General features: G+C 33.3%; 1 protein-coding gene across 2 annotated transcripts in view; it reads left to right on the top strand.

Moving 5' to 3' along the window:
- LOC145255849 (tRNA (carboxymethyluridine(34)-5-O)-methyltransferase alkbh8-like) overlaps positions 1-16,446 on the top strand; it is a 123,714-nt gene that overhangs the window by 14,728 nt on the left and 92,540 nt on the right. For both annotated transcript variants that reach the window (XM_080114611.1, XM_080114602.1), the window contains exons 2-4: positions 3,267-3,492; positions 6,768-6,893; positions 10,717-10,917. In XM_080114611.1, the coding sequence (XP_079970737.1) occupies positions 3,267-3,492; positions 6,768-6,893; positions 10,717-10,917 (553 nt within the window). The remainder of the gene's footprint in view (positions 1-3,266; positions 3,493-6,767; positions 6,894-10,716; positions 10,918-16,446) is intronic.

Below are 16,446 nucleotides of genomic sequence, written 5' to 3'. Positions count from 1 at the left end.
AATAAAGCAAAACTATTTGAACGCAAACAACAGCTCATCGGCCTGGTGGCTGACATGCGGTATCCGCTCTTGCCCTGCACCAAAATGAGATTAGTTCTCAGTCAATGGAGGGGGAAACCTTTCTATACTCAGAAAATTTCATTTTTAAGCAAATTGTGTCACATTTTGTTTATGTGGGAAAACAAATAAATACTGACAGAAAGCGGGAAGCTTAACTGGCCCCCGGCCAGTTTTAAAAGCGACTCCTATGATTCTTAACTTAATTAGCAACTTATTGAATTTACTATCCTCTTTGGCCTAATGGTTAGCGAGGAAGACTAATTATAGCATTGCAAGTTGATTTTTTTCTTTTTAGATAATTGTTATTTTATCAGCTTGCATGAAAAGAGCTAGGTAAAAAAAAGAGAGCTTAAAACCGTTTGAATTATGCAAATACCATCAGTAGTTTAAAAGTTATGAGAATTTAAAGTGCCAAAATTTAGGCTTTTCCATGAATATTTTTCTTTAGAAAAAGCGGGCTAAATTACGGATCTCAACATTTCATGAAATTTGGAAATTCCGCTACCATTTATTTTTCAAGCTATTCTAATGAAACTTTGCACTCTTATGTAAAATTGTGCGCTCTTTCTGATTATGCAGCCAAATCTGATTTAACACTTTTCCATAAGCCATGCATTATAAATTCAGATGTACAAATTTTGATTGTTTTAAAACTGGCACATGGTATCATACAGTGGGCGTCTATTTATGAACAAAACTAAGTATTATAGTAGTATTTAAAATATAGCTTTATTGAGAATAGGCATTTTCCTGCCTGCTCACCAAAGGAGAGCTTAATCTTGGGTGTAGCCATTGAATGCCTAAAGAGCATTCATGGCCGGTATTTACTACTCCCTTCAAAGAAAAAAAAAATAATAATAGGAATAAGTCAAAGAAAATTTTACATATAGAGTTTGGATTTCTGTAAAAGATGGAAATTCCCATAGTGGACCAGAGCGTAAGCATTTTGGGACTAGTCCAATTTTCAATTTTGTAAATCCTTTCTATCTGGCTCAAAATATACCCCTATTTTCTGAGATGCAACCATAAATCGTACTCTACATGGATACCTGGAATCTTGATAAGCAACAACTATATATTCACCAGTTGATGGTAATTTTTGTCATTTCTTTGTTGTTTTACTGAAAATTCAACTATGTAAACAAAGAAATAAAACAGTAATTTTTTTACCTTGTTTCCACCTTAACATTTAAACTGATTACTTCTATAGGTTTTAGGGTATGCTGAAAACGAATATCGCATTTAAATTTTCTGCAAACAAGTAGCTTTTCAGATATTAAGCAATGTCATTTCTTATGCTATCGCTGGTCGCCATCTTGATATGCGCTATCGCGCAAACGCAATCCCGAGAAACTATGCACAAACACGCATACCAAGATGGCCACCAGCAATAACGTAAGAAATGACATTGCTTAATATCCAGAAAGCTACTTATTTACGGAAAATTTAAATACGATATTCATTTTCAGCATACCCGAAAACCTCGAAAGGTAGTAATTTTAAAGAAAAATGTTAAGGTGGAAACAAGGTAAAAATTTACAAAATGCCTCACAATGAAATTCTTTATCGAACCACCGAATTATTATCATTATTATTATTATTGTTATTATTATTATTATTATTATTATTTAGATAACCTCAGTTAAAAAAAACGGGTTTGTTTTACAGATTCAGAAAAATGGTCTAGACAATGAGTTAAAAATAAATTCACGTTTCACGATATCCTTTTCATTTGATTGCTAGGTGAAAGTAAAGAATAGTTAGCAAAAAACACCCTTCCTTCCCTATGTTAAGAATGGGTTTCTAAATAATAACGTTATTATTTCAGCATGGTAAATACCTTTTATTTGTTATATATTTGTTTGTTTTTTTTTACCACTAAAAAGCACAATTCTACCTTAAGTACAAATAAGAAGTTAAACGCATGTACTTAGTACATTTTGTTGTTTATTAGCGCTTTTAGTGCATGTGTACTAAAAGCGTTAAAAACAACAAAATAGCATTGTTTGGAAGTCAAATTTGAAAATAATTTTTTTTAAATTGACAAACTCGGAATAAAAAATGACTAGTCTAGTAAGACAGTTTTCTATTTTTAAGAGAATACTTTAGTAAGCTTAGCGCATGACGCACTTAGCGACCATTTTTCTGTAAGCGGATTTGATTTCTATAAAAGATAACATTTTAAAGAAAATTCCGCACAATTAATAATTATCAGATATTTACATATTATACATGAAAATAATTCTGAAACTATTATCTATATGAAAATAGATGATATATGCCAATTTATCTTATCAATTTTGAAATATTCTTCATCAACTTTGCTCGGTCGTAACTTTGCTTGCTGTGGTCATACAAAAAAAATCAAACACCAGTAGAGATGGACTTCTATGTTTATATAGCCTGTCAAATTTCAGCCATATCCAATCAAATTTAACCCCACGCATATGTATCCAAACGTAACGTATAAAATGTAAACATTGAAAAAACTGTTTCCCATTTTGTTGTCGCTATTTTTTACTGTTTTTTTTATTTTTAACTTGGAGCATAAAAACATTGAATGCATAAAAGAAAAATAAATTAACATCATTGAAATTCTTATTTTATTCTCTTTCCATCAATGTAATTCTTTTAAAAATTGACCAACAAATAAAAAAGATATGACTTGTTGAAGGTCATTAGGTATATAATATTGCCGATGTCCACGAAAATACAGGATACGCTTGTAATGCTACTAATTACCCTATGTTTCCAAGTTCGATTCCACCTCTCTCGCTATCTTTTTTAAAATTTTTTTTATTTTGTTCTTGTGCCAATATCCTCCACCTGGGAAAAAGTTAATTACCAACTCATTGAATTCACTATCCTCTTTGGCTTAATGGTTAGCATGGAAAACTAATTACCTTCTTCTCTCTCTATCTTCTTTTTTTATTTTAATCACATGGAAGCCATTTTTACCATCATTTCATCCTTGTGCCAATATCCTCCATACGGGCAACATTGGGTACTCCCTGCTGGTAATGAATAAATGACTCAGCATTAATGAAACTATTTCAAAGTATAAATTACAAAGTTACTATAATTTCTGCAAATTCTTGTGATTTGTTATTATCAATAGTCTTCTTTAAAAAAAAAAAAAAAATTTAATGTCCTAATTTCATGTGCTGCATAATTTTTAGCTTATTATTATTCATTTATACTTTTAGATTCTTTGTGTGTTCAATGGAGGACTTGGCACTGGAGTTTGCCGTGAAGAACTTGAAAGAATTTTTAGCCAAGATGCCAATGTTGAAGACATCATTATGCTACCACAGAGACCATATTCTTTTGTCTGTTATCTTCAGGTGGAAGAAGCAATACAAATCTGCAATAGAGTGAATGGAGCTAAGCTTAGCAATGGCAATCAACTCTACATTTCATACGTAAGACATGGTAAGTAAAGGAAGATTACTCAAGCTTGATACCGAAATCTAAATACTCGATTGTTGATGCTGTTTGTTTGTTGAACATTCACTTATTTCATACTAGCGTAGGTGCCCTGTGTTGCCTGGGTGTAAAAGAAAAAAAAAGTTTTGGTAGACAGGTTGGCTCGAACCTGAAGCCTTGACGTGAAGGTGGAAAAGAAAGGGAAAAAATCTGGCATCTTACTGCTCGGCCATGACAACAAAGGAAGTGAAAAGTGTTCTAATTTAACGATTAAAAAGTTGACATACAGAAATTGAAAGTGAAGGAGTTCATGCAGGAAAAGAAATGAAATCAACCAGTTCTTTCGCTGTTATAGGAAAAATCAGCTCCCCGAAGAGGGGGGGGGGAGGAGCTCTGGCAGTGTCTTAATGAATAGCAATTGTCTGATATAAAGGGGTATTCCCCACAGTGATCAAGGCTGATTACCTTCAACACCTGATGGCCACGAAGGCCAGCGACTCAATTTTTGTTTCGAATCAGTTTCACTTTTATACGAAAAAGCCAAAGAAACATGTGGAGACCAAGAAATAGTGCGAAAATAACGTGTAAAATTTGCTTAAATAAAAGATAGACATGACCTGCTTTCGTAAATCGGAGATATTATAATCTAGGTAGTTTATAAAAAAATTGTAAGAATTATTATCTTTGTACTCCTTACCTGGTCACTGCCACATATGCTTAAATCCATCAGAACCAAACAAATTAAATTTTGTCTCATCAGATCATAGGACATGGTTCCAGTTATCTATGGGCTTTGTTGACATGTCTTCAGCAAACTGTTTGCGGGCTTTCTTGTGTATTGCCTTTAGAAGAGCTTTCCTCCTAGGATGACACAAAATATTGAGAGTTGGCATGTTGTATGTTAATATCGACAACTTTTCGTAAGGGGTGTACTCACTTTTGTTGCCAGGGATTTAGCTTTTAATGGCTATATTTTGAGTTATTTTGAGGGGAAAATAAATTAACTCTGTTATATATGCTGCAAACAGACTATGTTTCATTGTGTCAAAAAATCATTTTTTCAGTGTTTTCCCATGAAGAGATATACTTAAATATTTGAAGAAATCTGAGGGGTGTACTCACTTTTGTGATACACTGTATGTACAGAAAAAAATTGTCACAACTTTGAATGAAAAAAAAAGTAATAATTGGTACGGTTTTCGATACTACAAAAGGAAAATTACACTCATAAATGGCTGCATACACTAATTTGATGCTTTCTAAATAGTTTCATTGCATCCAGTTTTGTTTGTAAGGAGAAAGAACGATAAGAAATAACAAGAGAGCAGAAAGTGGGGAATAGAAGTAAAAACGAAATGAACACAGCTGGATCAAATATCCAATCTGGAGAGAAGGAGAGATGATCAAAAGATGGTATGATACTACTTTTGATACCATGGGAAAAACACCTATGATGGTTCTACTTTTTTTTTCTTTTTTTTTTATGACTCATGATCACCCCTTACAAAGCATATCGCCACTTGGATGTAAGAGGCTACTATTTGGGGCCACGTCTAGGAAAGATTAACAAGATATTTGTTTATGTTACATTTAAACTTCTGCATATCAGTACAGCCAGGGAAGCAGGCAGTAGGAAGGGAATTCCAAAGTCTAGCTGTTCAAGGGAAGAAACTATTAGAATAGAAAGCTTTCTAGCATTTAGGGACATCAACAGTGAAGGGGTAAGATCTTATTGCTAAGCAGGTTTGTTGGGGATATGTACGTTGAGGGAGTGCAAGTGAAACGAGTTCATCAGAACACATTCCATTAAAATATTTGTAAAACAGGCACAGTGATGCAGCATTGCGGCGATGGGACAGGGGCTGGAGCTTAGTTGATAAAGTGGGACCGATTAGATTGACAACTTTTTTTTGGACTTTATCTGGTAAATGGCTACATAAATTACATATCACAGATCTAGTATAAAACAAATGATACTTGGTCATACTTTTAATGCTACAGAAAAAAAGGCTGTATCACAAAATAAGTATCGAATGGTCCCATGCGTTAGTTTTATAGTTTCCAAAGTTTGATCATACTCAGTTTTTATTCACGAGGAGAGAGAATAACAATCTGAAATAGTAAGAGAGCAGAAAGTTGGAAAGAGAACCGGAAGTGAAATGAACTCAACTGGATTAAAAATCCAGTCAGCACAGATGATTAAAAGGTGATATCATACAATTCTGGTATATAACAAAATGATACTACTTTCGTTATCATGATAAAATAGATCAATAATGACAACTGCTCATAAATGGGTAAATAAACTGCATATCATCAACCTTTAAACCAGAAATCAAGACAGGAGAAAAGAAAGAAGAAAATAAGAGATAGAGAATTTAAAGTGAAATGCCCATAGTCCAATGTCAAGAGCTAGGTAAAAAATATGATCAGGAGGGAAGAGCAAATAGCTGAAAACACAAGTACAAAACACCCAAAAGCAAAAATAGAGAGAGCAAAAAAAAAAAAAAAAAAGAGAGAGAGAAAGAAAATGTAAATAATGTGCGACTTTGGAATGTATAAATGTATAAATGATATCTATCATACCTTCTTATTGAAAATATTGATATTTTTGTATTCTTTGGATTATTTGTATTACTGTTCTAATCTTGAGTGTTATTAACACAACATTTCAGTCGATGTAATCTCTGACCTTCTTCATATGTATCTTAATGAACTCGAAAATATTTCTGTTGAATTCAGGATTTTGGACGAAATTTCAAATGAAACTTTTTATTTAATCCACAAGGGTAACATGTTCTAATTCTATTACCCATAATCGGATAGAAGTGTTAAGTAATTTCAAATTGTATTCTTAGTATTGCCCACACTGAGGATTGAACCTTCAACCTTCAGAAGAGTATCACTTATAGCTGAATTTTACTTAGTACTTTATTCCTGAATTTGACAAAATACACTAGAAGAATGTCTGAGGTTACATCAACTGAAACGTTGTAAGAATAACAGAATAACAGAATAATACTCAAGATGAGAACAGTAGTCTGAATAATCCAAATTATCAATCCTCACCTAAAAAAAAATCAAAAACATAATTGATACTTTTGATGACTCTAGTCCAAACAAAAACTTGTTCCAGCGTTAAATAAACCACAGCTGCTTGCACTTGTAGTCATCACTAATTTTTGTGTACGATTTCTTTTGCTGTTGTTGTTGTTGAGGATTAATGCTTATTATTGAGAGTTAAGATAAATTCAACTTAATTTTTTTTTTCTTATCTCTAGTTCCAGTTTGTTCTTTCCCATCTGGTGATTTTCCCCCAGGTCTCATAGTGGAGAAAGACCTGATCAGTGAGGATTATGAGAAGCAATTATTACAACTTATAAATTGGGATTGCCAGGATTTAAAAGGTAAGATGATTGTTAACTTCAATGCTTCATGCATTTTGATTCATTCATTTCATATGAATTAGATGATTCTGCTGCTGGTAGTCGTTTCCCTGATATCTTTCTGGTTAGAATTCTTTCTAGAAAAACATTGGGTACTTATAAGAGGAACAATGTGAAGGTTGCTAACATTCCTAAATGAAAGTATTTCTGTGGAACGAACTGGATTCAAACTTGACACACTCAGGTTGTCAGTCTGTGCCATTAACCACTTAGTTCAGGTGTTGTATGTAGGAGGATATCGATATCTCCCTTCAAGAATTGCAGAATCCTAATGTCATTTCATTTGATGAGGATATACAAGTGATTGGCGACCACTTGTGAATTAGATATTCCCATGAAACTTCCTCCTTTGGAGGAACTCATCTAGAGTGAGTGCTGCTTCGGTATGGCATTAACCACTTAGCCATCATCACTTCTCACTATTTCTATGACAGAGTAGCTTATTCGTTTTTCTTAATAGTTGCAGCATAATCATCTCCGTTGGAGTCATGGTCATGTGTCATCAGTAGGGCTGTGACAACCACATATTCTTGTTATTCTTTTGACTCTCGAGTATATATCCGAAACAGTTCGACACAGTTAATCAGCTGAGAACGACATCACCTTATATAAAAGCGTATAAGATATCGATGGATACAGACTTCAGAGTCAAAACAATGAAAAGAATATGCTGTTGTCCTAGCCCTAGTCATCACTAAGGCTATAATGGAATCTGCATGCGATAATGTAGAAACTAAAATACTGTGAAATAAAATAAAATGGCAAAAGATTTTACGTATTTTATTAATAAAATGTATTAAATCAATTTAGATAGGATTGATATTGAATTGTGTATGAGATATATTTAGAGGATGGAAATTTGACAGAATTTATAGGTAAAATTAAAGGATAAAATAAAGACATCTAAGCAGCATGCCATCATTTATAGATGAATTAATATTTCTCTTAAGACCAAATTTGTTTAGGCTTTTTCAAGATACATGTTTCAAGAAAGCATAAAATGTTTATATATTCCATCATGGGTAGGAGAAGAAAGAGTCTCAGATGAGCATGTAAAAAAAAAATGTTTAAGAGTGAGAAGTAAACATGGAAATAGCAAGACTTTCATTGGAGATTCGCACGAAACTGGTTGGTTGTAAAGAGACAAAACGAGGAGTTAAGCAGTGTGCATGCGAAAATAAGAGTTAGGTATGTATGCAGATGAAGCTGAAATGGTGAGTGGAGTATGAGGGAGGTCGTAAAATCGATTATAATTGTTTTTTTGTTACACAAAGTTTGCTTATTAATAAAGAGAATGATATATATATATATATATATATATATATATATATTTAATTATTATAGTAAAAAAATAATTATATATATATATATATATATATATATATATATATATATACACTAATCCAATAAGGTTGGTTGTTTTTGTTTTATGGCATATCAACCTTTTTCAGATTATTTAATGCTGAATCTAGTTATTTTGAGGAACGATTTTTTAATGGAGTATATTTGTTTTTTAAGTCGGATTCTATTTGACCCATAGTTGGGACCCTAACAGGTACTACCACTCCGGGTCAGAGTGGACCTGGGAGCAATGGCAATTAAAGGGTGGTTCCACACTCCCCAAGGCCCGCAAGCTGGGGCCTCACCATCGGATATAGTTTTAGGTCATATCCAGGACCGAAATGGTGAGTGGAGTATGAGTGAGGTTGTAAAATCGATAAGGTATGTTTTATTGATTTTAGTAGTAAAAAAGAATGCAGGAGTGGGTAAAACTTGCAGAGAATGCTCTGTTTTACGGTTGTTGTAAAAATGGAAGGGAAATTTAAATTTCGTTCTGTTTTAAATTTGGTACATTTTACATTATGTCCAACTCATCGTTTGCATTCGACATGTCAACTTTTATAGGTTTTTGGGTATGCTGACAAGATTGGGGAGGGGGGTGTCTAATCCAAAAGCTGTTCTTAACATGGGGATGTTGGGGTGTTTATTTGTTGTAAGCATATCCAAAAACCTATAAAAGTCGACATTTCCAATGTGAACGATGAGTTGGACTTGTGTAAAAAAAAAATACCAAAAAGGTATACCAAATTGACTTTTTTTGTTTTAAAAATTAAATTATTTCGTTTTTGTTAATAAAATTTTGTTTTTATATATATAAAAAAACATCTTTCGTTTTGGTTTATATATAAAAAGTACAATTGTTAAATATTATTCTGTCGATTACTTTCGTTTTTGGGAGCACAATAAAAAAAAAAGATTAAAACGGAATGAAATGGACGTTTTTGTTAATAAAATTTTGTTTTTATATAAAAAAAATCTTTCGTTTTGTTTTATATATAAAAAGTACAATTGTTAAATATTATTCTTTCGATTACTTTCGTTTTTGAGGGCACAATAAAAAAAAAAGATTAAAACGGAATGAAATTTAAATTTCCGTTCCATTTTTACAACTGTAAAACAGAGCATTCTCTGCAAGTTTTACCCACGAGTGTGTGTGTCTCATATCAGGTAGGCATATTTGGATCAAGACCCGAGACAAGTTTAGCCATTGCCGATGAAAATAGTTTTTTGCTATTATATTTATTGCAGGAGCAAGGTGAATTTGAAAAAAAAAAAAAAAAGCTGGAGTGTTATTTGATGTTATTTCTAAATAGAGCTGCTTCAATTATGTTCATGCAATTTCAGAGAAATAAAGCATAGCAAGGGGCATAACTCTTTTGCTAAATGGGTGTTGACTTTCACTAATATAGAAATTGTGTAGCAATTACAATACTTTTACATTGGCAAAGCCCAATGCTCTCTTAGCAAAAGAAAATCTTATATACATTGATACCAATGGATTAAAAATCTGGACATTGAGATAACCGTGTGCTTATAATCGCCATCTTACAATTATCCATGCAATTTCAGAGAAAAACAGCATAGCAAGGGGCATAACTCTGCTTTAAGACTCACAAAAATTGTGTCCTTTTGTTTTTTTAAGTAGGTTCTCATTCGTTATAATAGCAAATTCTAAAATCGAAATATTGAATTTCATGTAAAGCCAATGGTATCTACTTAATTATCATGTGACAGTAATGAACATACCCCAAAATTATAGATGATCTTTTTGTTCTGTGACGAGTATGTACATCATACAGATTTTTCTCTATTTTTGTTTTTTTTTAATGTAGGGAGAATTCTGGATAAGCCCTAAAATTGTTTACTTAATTATGATGTAATCATGTAATAAATATTCAATTTTTACTTTGAAGTGAATTCTTTAAAGATTAAATGCAACAAAAAATATTTTTTAAAAAAATAAGGTTAGTAAATTAAGAATTTTTATTTTATTTATTTTTTTTTTTTTTTACATCGGCATCACCACTTATCAAGACCCAGGGGCCACTCGAGGATAAGGGTAAAAAAGTGTACAGTAGTCAATTGGACAATATAGTAATTGTCAGTAATGGAAATTCAGTAAATTTGTTAACTTAAGGGGAACGGCTTATCAAGAACTTGTTTACATTGGACTTGAAGACAACCATATTGTATTCTTATAAACCAAAATTTGAAGTTTTGCACCCATCATTTATTGGTGTTGGAAATACGACTTATTTTATTACTTGTGTAAATATACAAAAGTTAACTTAAAAACAACTAAACTATGAATCTTTTCTCTATCAGATTTTATTATTTATATAGCTAGAAAAGTGGAAAACAATTGACTCTTAAAATGTAGTTTAGTGTCACTCTTCAAAGTTCAATCTTACTATTTACTTTTTGTTTCTTCATTTTGTTGTAGCTGGAAATATCCTGAAGCACAGACGAGTAAAACATTATGGTTATGAGTTTAGATATGGTCTCAACAATGTTGACCCTGAAAACCCTTTGTCTGAAGGAATTCCTAAAGAATGTGATGCCATATTGTTGCAGCTTCAACGACTTGGGCATATCAGTCATCACCCTGACCAATTGACAATTAACGAGTATTTGCCTGGACAAGGTACATAAAAACTATTATCCCTATAATACCTTTCTCTTACTTGATCAGATGTTTTTTTCCCATGTGTCTTTTCTCTGACTATCACTTTTTAGTAAATGTTTTCAAGTTTTTGAATTTCCATCCTCTGAACTGTAAGTACTCTTCTTCTTTTTTATTTTATCTATTTGTGTCAATTATTTTTATCTGTTTGTCTCTGAGGAGTTGTATGATGCTACAATGGATTATACTTAGCATTACAAGTTTTTTCTTTTTAGATAATTGTTATTTTATCAGCTTGCATGAAAAGAGCTAGGTAAAAAAAAAGAGAGCTTAAAACCGTTTGAATTATGCAAATACCATCAGTAGTTCAAAAGTTATGAGAATTTTAAGTGCAAAAATTTAGGCTTGTCCATGAATATTTTTCTTTAGAAAAAGCGGGCTAAATTACGGACCTCAACATTTCATGAAATTTGGAAATTCCGCTACCATTTATTTATTTTTCAAGCTATTCTAATGAAACTTTGCACTCTTATGTAAAATTGTGTTCTCTTTCTGATTATGCAGTCAAATTTGATTTATCGTTTTACCATAAGCCATGAATTATAAATTCAGATGTACAAATTTCAATTTTTTTTTAAACTGGCGCATGGTATCATACAGTGGGTGTCTATTTATGAACAAAACTAAGTATTATAGTAGTATTTAAATATAGCTTTATTGAGAATAGGCATTTTCCTGCCTGCTCACCAAAGGAGAGCTTAATCTTGGGTGTAGCCATTGAATGCCTAAAGAGCATTCATGGCCGGTATTTACTACTCCCCTCAAAGAAAAAAAAAAAAATGAGTAGATATGAATTAATCTTAGGAATAAGTCAAAGAAAATTTTACATATAGAGTTTAGATTTCTGTAAAAGATGGAAATTCCCATAGTTGATCAGAACGTAAGCATTTTGAGACCAGTCCAATTTTCAATTTTGTAAATACTCTTCATCTGGCCCAAAATATACCCCTATTTTCTGAGATACACCCATAAATCGTACTCTACATGAATCCTTGATGTAGCTTTCACAGTACCAGGATACCAGGAATCCTGATAAGCAACAATTATATATTCACCAGTTGATGGTAATTTTTGCCATTTCTATTCTGTTGTTTTACTGAAAATTCAAATTATGTAAACAAAGAAATAAAACAGTAATTTTTTACCTTGTTTCCACCTTAACATTTCAAATGATTAGTTTTATAGGTTTTAAGGTATGCTGAAAACGAATATCGCATTTAAATTTTCTGCAAATAAGTATTCCGGATATTAAGCAATGTCATTTCTTATGTTATCGCTGGTGGCCATCTTGATATGTGCAAGCACGCAAACGTAACCCCAAGAAACTATGTGCAAACGCGCATACCAAGATGGCCACCAGGAATAACATAAGCAATGACGTTGCTCAATATCCAGAAATCTACTTATTTGAGGAGAATTTTAATGCGATATTCGTTTTCAGCATACCAGAAAACCATAACAGGTAGTAATTTTATAGAAAAATGTTAAGGTAAAGGTAAAAATTTACAAAATGCCTCACAATGAAATTCTTTATCAAATTGTGTCTATTATTATTTAGATATCCTCTGTTAAAAGAAAAAAACGGGTTTGTTTTACAGATTCAGAAAAATGGTCTTGACAATGAGTTAAAAATAAATTTAAGTTTCACGATATTCTTTTTATTTAATTGTTAGGTGAAAGTACAGAATATTTAACAAAAAACACCATTCCTTCTCCATGTCAAGAATGGGTTTCTAAATAATAAGTTATTATTTCAGCATGGTAGCATAAGTGCACAAATACCTTTTATTTCTTATATATTTGTTTTTTTTTTTTTGACCACTAAAAAGCACAATTCTACCTTAAGTACAAATAAGAAGTTAAACGCATGTACTTAGTATATTTTGTTGTTTATTAGCGCTGTTAGTACATGTGTACTAAAAGCGTTAAAAACAACAAAATACTATTGTTTGGAAATCAAATTTGAAAAACTTGAAAATAATTTTTTTTAAATTCACAAACTCAGAATAAAAAATGAAACTGATTTTTCTGCTTTCGTTTTTGAAGCAGAAAAACATTTTTTTTTATTTTAAACGAAACTTGTTAATGCGCTGACTTTAGTCAGCTGAGTGCATAGCGAGCCCTTTTTCCTGTTAAGCGGATTTGAATTTCTACAAAATAACATTTTAAAGAAATTTCCGCACAATTAATAATAATTATCAAATATTTACATATTATACATAAAAATAATTCTGAAATTATTATCTATATGAAAATGGATGATATATACTGATTTATCTTATTAATTTTGAAATATTCTGCGTCAACTTTGCTCGGTCGTAATTTTGCTTCCTGTAGTCATAAAAATATAAATAAAGGTCCAGTAGAGATTGACTTCTATGCTTATATAGCCTGTAAAATTTCAGCCATATCCAATCAAATTTAACCCCACGCATATGTATCCAAACGTAACGTATGAAATGTATACATTGAAAAAACAGTTCCCCTTTTTGCTGTCATCATTTTTTACTGTTTTTTCATTTTTAACTTGAGCATAAAAACATTGAATGCATAAAAGAAAAATAAATTAACTTCATTTGAATGCTTATTTTATTCTCTTTACAGCAATGTAATTTTAAAAATTGACCCACAAATAAAGATATGACTTGTTGAAACACATTAGGTATGTAATATTGGTGATGTCCATGAAAATACAGCATATTTATTTTTTTTTTTTTACATAGGCATCACCCCTTATCAAGGCCAAGAGGCCACTCGAGGATAAAGGTTAAAGAGTGTACAGTAGAAATTGGACAATATAGTAACCGTTAGTAATGGAGATTTGGTAAATTTGTTAACTTATATGGAACGGCTCATCAAAAACTTGTTTATGTTAGACTTGAAGACAACCATATTGTAGTCAACTGGAAAACAGAAAAACGGAAGACAATTCCATAGGCATGCAGTTCTAAGAAAGAAGCTTTGCTCATGGAATCTACACTTATAAAGAGTGGGGGAAACTAGTGATAGTGTTTTCTGCTAGACGGGTGTTTCTTGTGAAAGTTTGGCGAGGGGGGGGGCATAGAATGGAGCTCAGCTGAGCACCTGCCATGAAAATAACGATAAAGCAGAGACAAACTCGCAACATCTCTTCTGTGAGAAAGAGGTTGCAGAGAAGAGAAAAGGACATCCCCACAAGGCTATGAAGTCTATTTTGAACTCTATCAAGGCAGGATAAGTTCTTTCTAGCAGCTCCTGCCCAGATGTGGCAGCAGTACTCCATCCTTGGACGTACCTGGCTCTTATATAGATAGAGAATTGCATCAGCAGTGAGATATGATAGAAGGATCCCACCATTTTACCAGCAGCCTTAGCAACAGATTTAATGTATGTGTTCCATTTAAGATCTGGAGTAAAGGTCAAGCCCAGAAGCTCGTCAAAACATGAGGCCTCCCCAAGATGAGAGCCATTCATTTCAATTGATGCCAGATGAGGATCAGAGTGTTGATGATGTAAAGATAAAAGCTTGGGTTTAGATACATTAAAAGTAACAAGCCACCTCTTTCCCCATTGTACCACTTGCTCAAGATCAGAGGAGAGAGAATCAGAGAGAACTTGGTTGTTTACTGTCTTAGATATGCTACCATAGATAGTAGTGTCATCAGCATAGATGTCTACGAATGATGTAAGGATGTGATTTGGAAGATCATTAATATAGATCAGGAAGAGAGTTGGGCCCAGGATGGACCCCTGAGGGACTCCAGCATTAATACTAAGAGCTTCTGATTTCTGCCCATCAACCACTACTCTTATGAACCTATCAGAAAGAAATGATTTAATAATCGAGAAGACATTTCCAGCTATACCGTAGGTGGAGATCTTGTGAAGTAAACCTTTATGCCATACTCTATCAAAGGCCTTTGATATGTCAAGAGCAATTGCCCTAGAAAGGTAGCCTCTGTCGAGAGATTCGCTAATCCTATGAGATATAACTGTAAGCACATCTGCTGTAGATCTAGCAGAGCGGAAACCATATTGCGTGTCACTAAGAAGGTTATTTTTGCTGAGATGGTTGATTACTTCTCTATTTAACACAGATTCTAGCAACTTACTCATGACGCACAGGAGACTTATTGGCCTGTACTGTGAGGGAGATGAGCGATCACCTGAATTCTTAAATACGGAGCATACTGATGAGATTTTCCAGGGTGACAAGTAGCAATTCTCCTTAAAACAACGTTTAAACAGTTTTGTAAGGATGGGCGCTAGTTCTGATTGAAGTCTTTTGAGTACTATAATTGGAATACCGTCAGGGCCAGTTGCTTTACTGGAATCAAGGTTTTTGATTAGCTTGGCAACATCACATACAGATATTTGTATATTACATAGCATGTTTTCTGATACAGGAGGAAATATTGGAGGTTGGCAAAGAGTTTGGTTTTGTCTGATGCTGACGAGATGACCTCAGGTCCATTTATGAGAGTTGGGATAGAGCACACGCTTCTGTTCAGGATTCTGTTTGCTATTTGCCAAAACTGGTGGGAACCAAGCCGTTGCTCAGCTACTTTGGACTTGACGGACTGAACATACAACTCTCTTGCGTTCTTTATTACTTTTTTACAGTGGTTGCTGGCAGTTCTGATTGCGTCTTTAGTCTCAGTACATCTATTACGTTGGAAGCAATGGAAAAAGTGATTTCTATGCGCAATGGCAGCAATACATTCCGGAGAGAACCACGGTTAGCTGTTAGGTTTTTGCTGGAATTTTTTCGAGGGTATGAAACAGTCTGTACCTACAATTAACCATTCAGTCAGTTCTGATACTATAGAGGACACATCCTTTTTAAACATGGAACGCAGAAGTAGATCTGATATAAATGTGTGGAAGCTATCCCAGTCAGCCATACAGTATCAATATACTGTACGATGGAGAGGTACATCTGGGGACTTATTACATTTCATTTTTATCTTAACTGATACAACTGAGTGGTCGGAAGATCCAAGCGGAGACAGAACAGAAGCTGAATACAGTTCAGGGCAAGTTGTGAGAAAGAGGTCTAGGAGACTTGCATGCTGGTCGTCAGTATCGGGAACACGGGTGGGTTCATGAACAATCTGAGTGAAGTCATAAGCAATGGAGAAATCATGATAGAACCTCCTCTCATCATCGGTCTTGTTTGAGTGAGTTAACCATTCCACATTGTGAACATTGAAGTCTCCACAGACATGAATGTTAGCTAAAGGATAAGCAGATAGGGCGTGGTAAATTTTCTCAGATATGCTTTTAAAGATAGTAACTCTGCTGTTGTGGGGGCAATAGAGAGCAAATATAAATGCAGTAGTGTGAGCAAGTGCAACCCGGAAGCACATATAGAGTAAGTTAGGATCTTCTCTGGAGATGTCCCTACCGCATGGAAAGCCATCTTTTATATTTGCACATATTCCATGCCCATGGTGATCTTGGGGGTCAGATTTGGAAGTTAAATTATAGTATCCTTTAATTACGAGCTCA

The sequence above is a fragment of the Euprymna scolopes genome, chromosome 3, assembly GCF_053919585.1.
Source record: "Euprymna scolopes isolate OS-2025 chromosome 3, ASM5391958v1, whole genome shotgun sequence".
In the NCBI taxonomy this organism is placed as follows: Eukaryota; Metazoa; Mollusca; class Cephalopoda; order Sepiida; family Sepiolidae; genus Euprymna; species Euprymna scolopes.
Note: the sequence above shows the minus strand (reverse complement) of the source record. Positions and strands in the feature narration are given on the sequence as shown.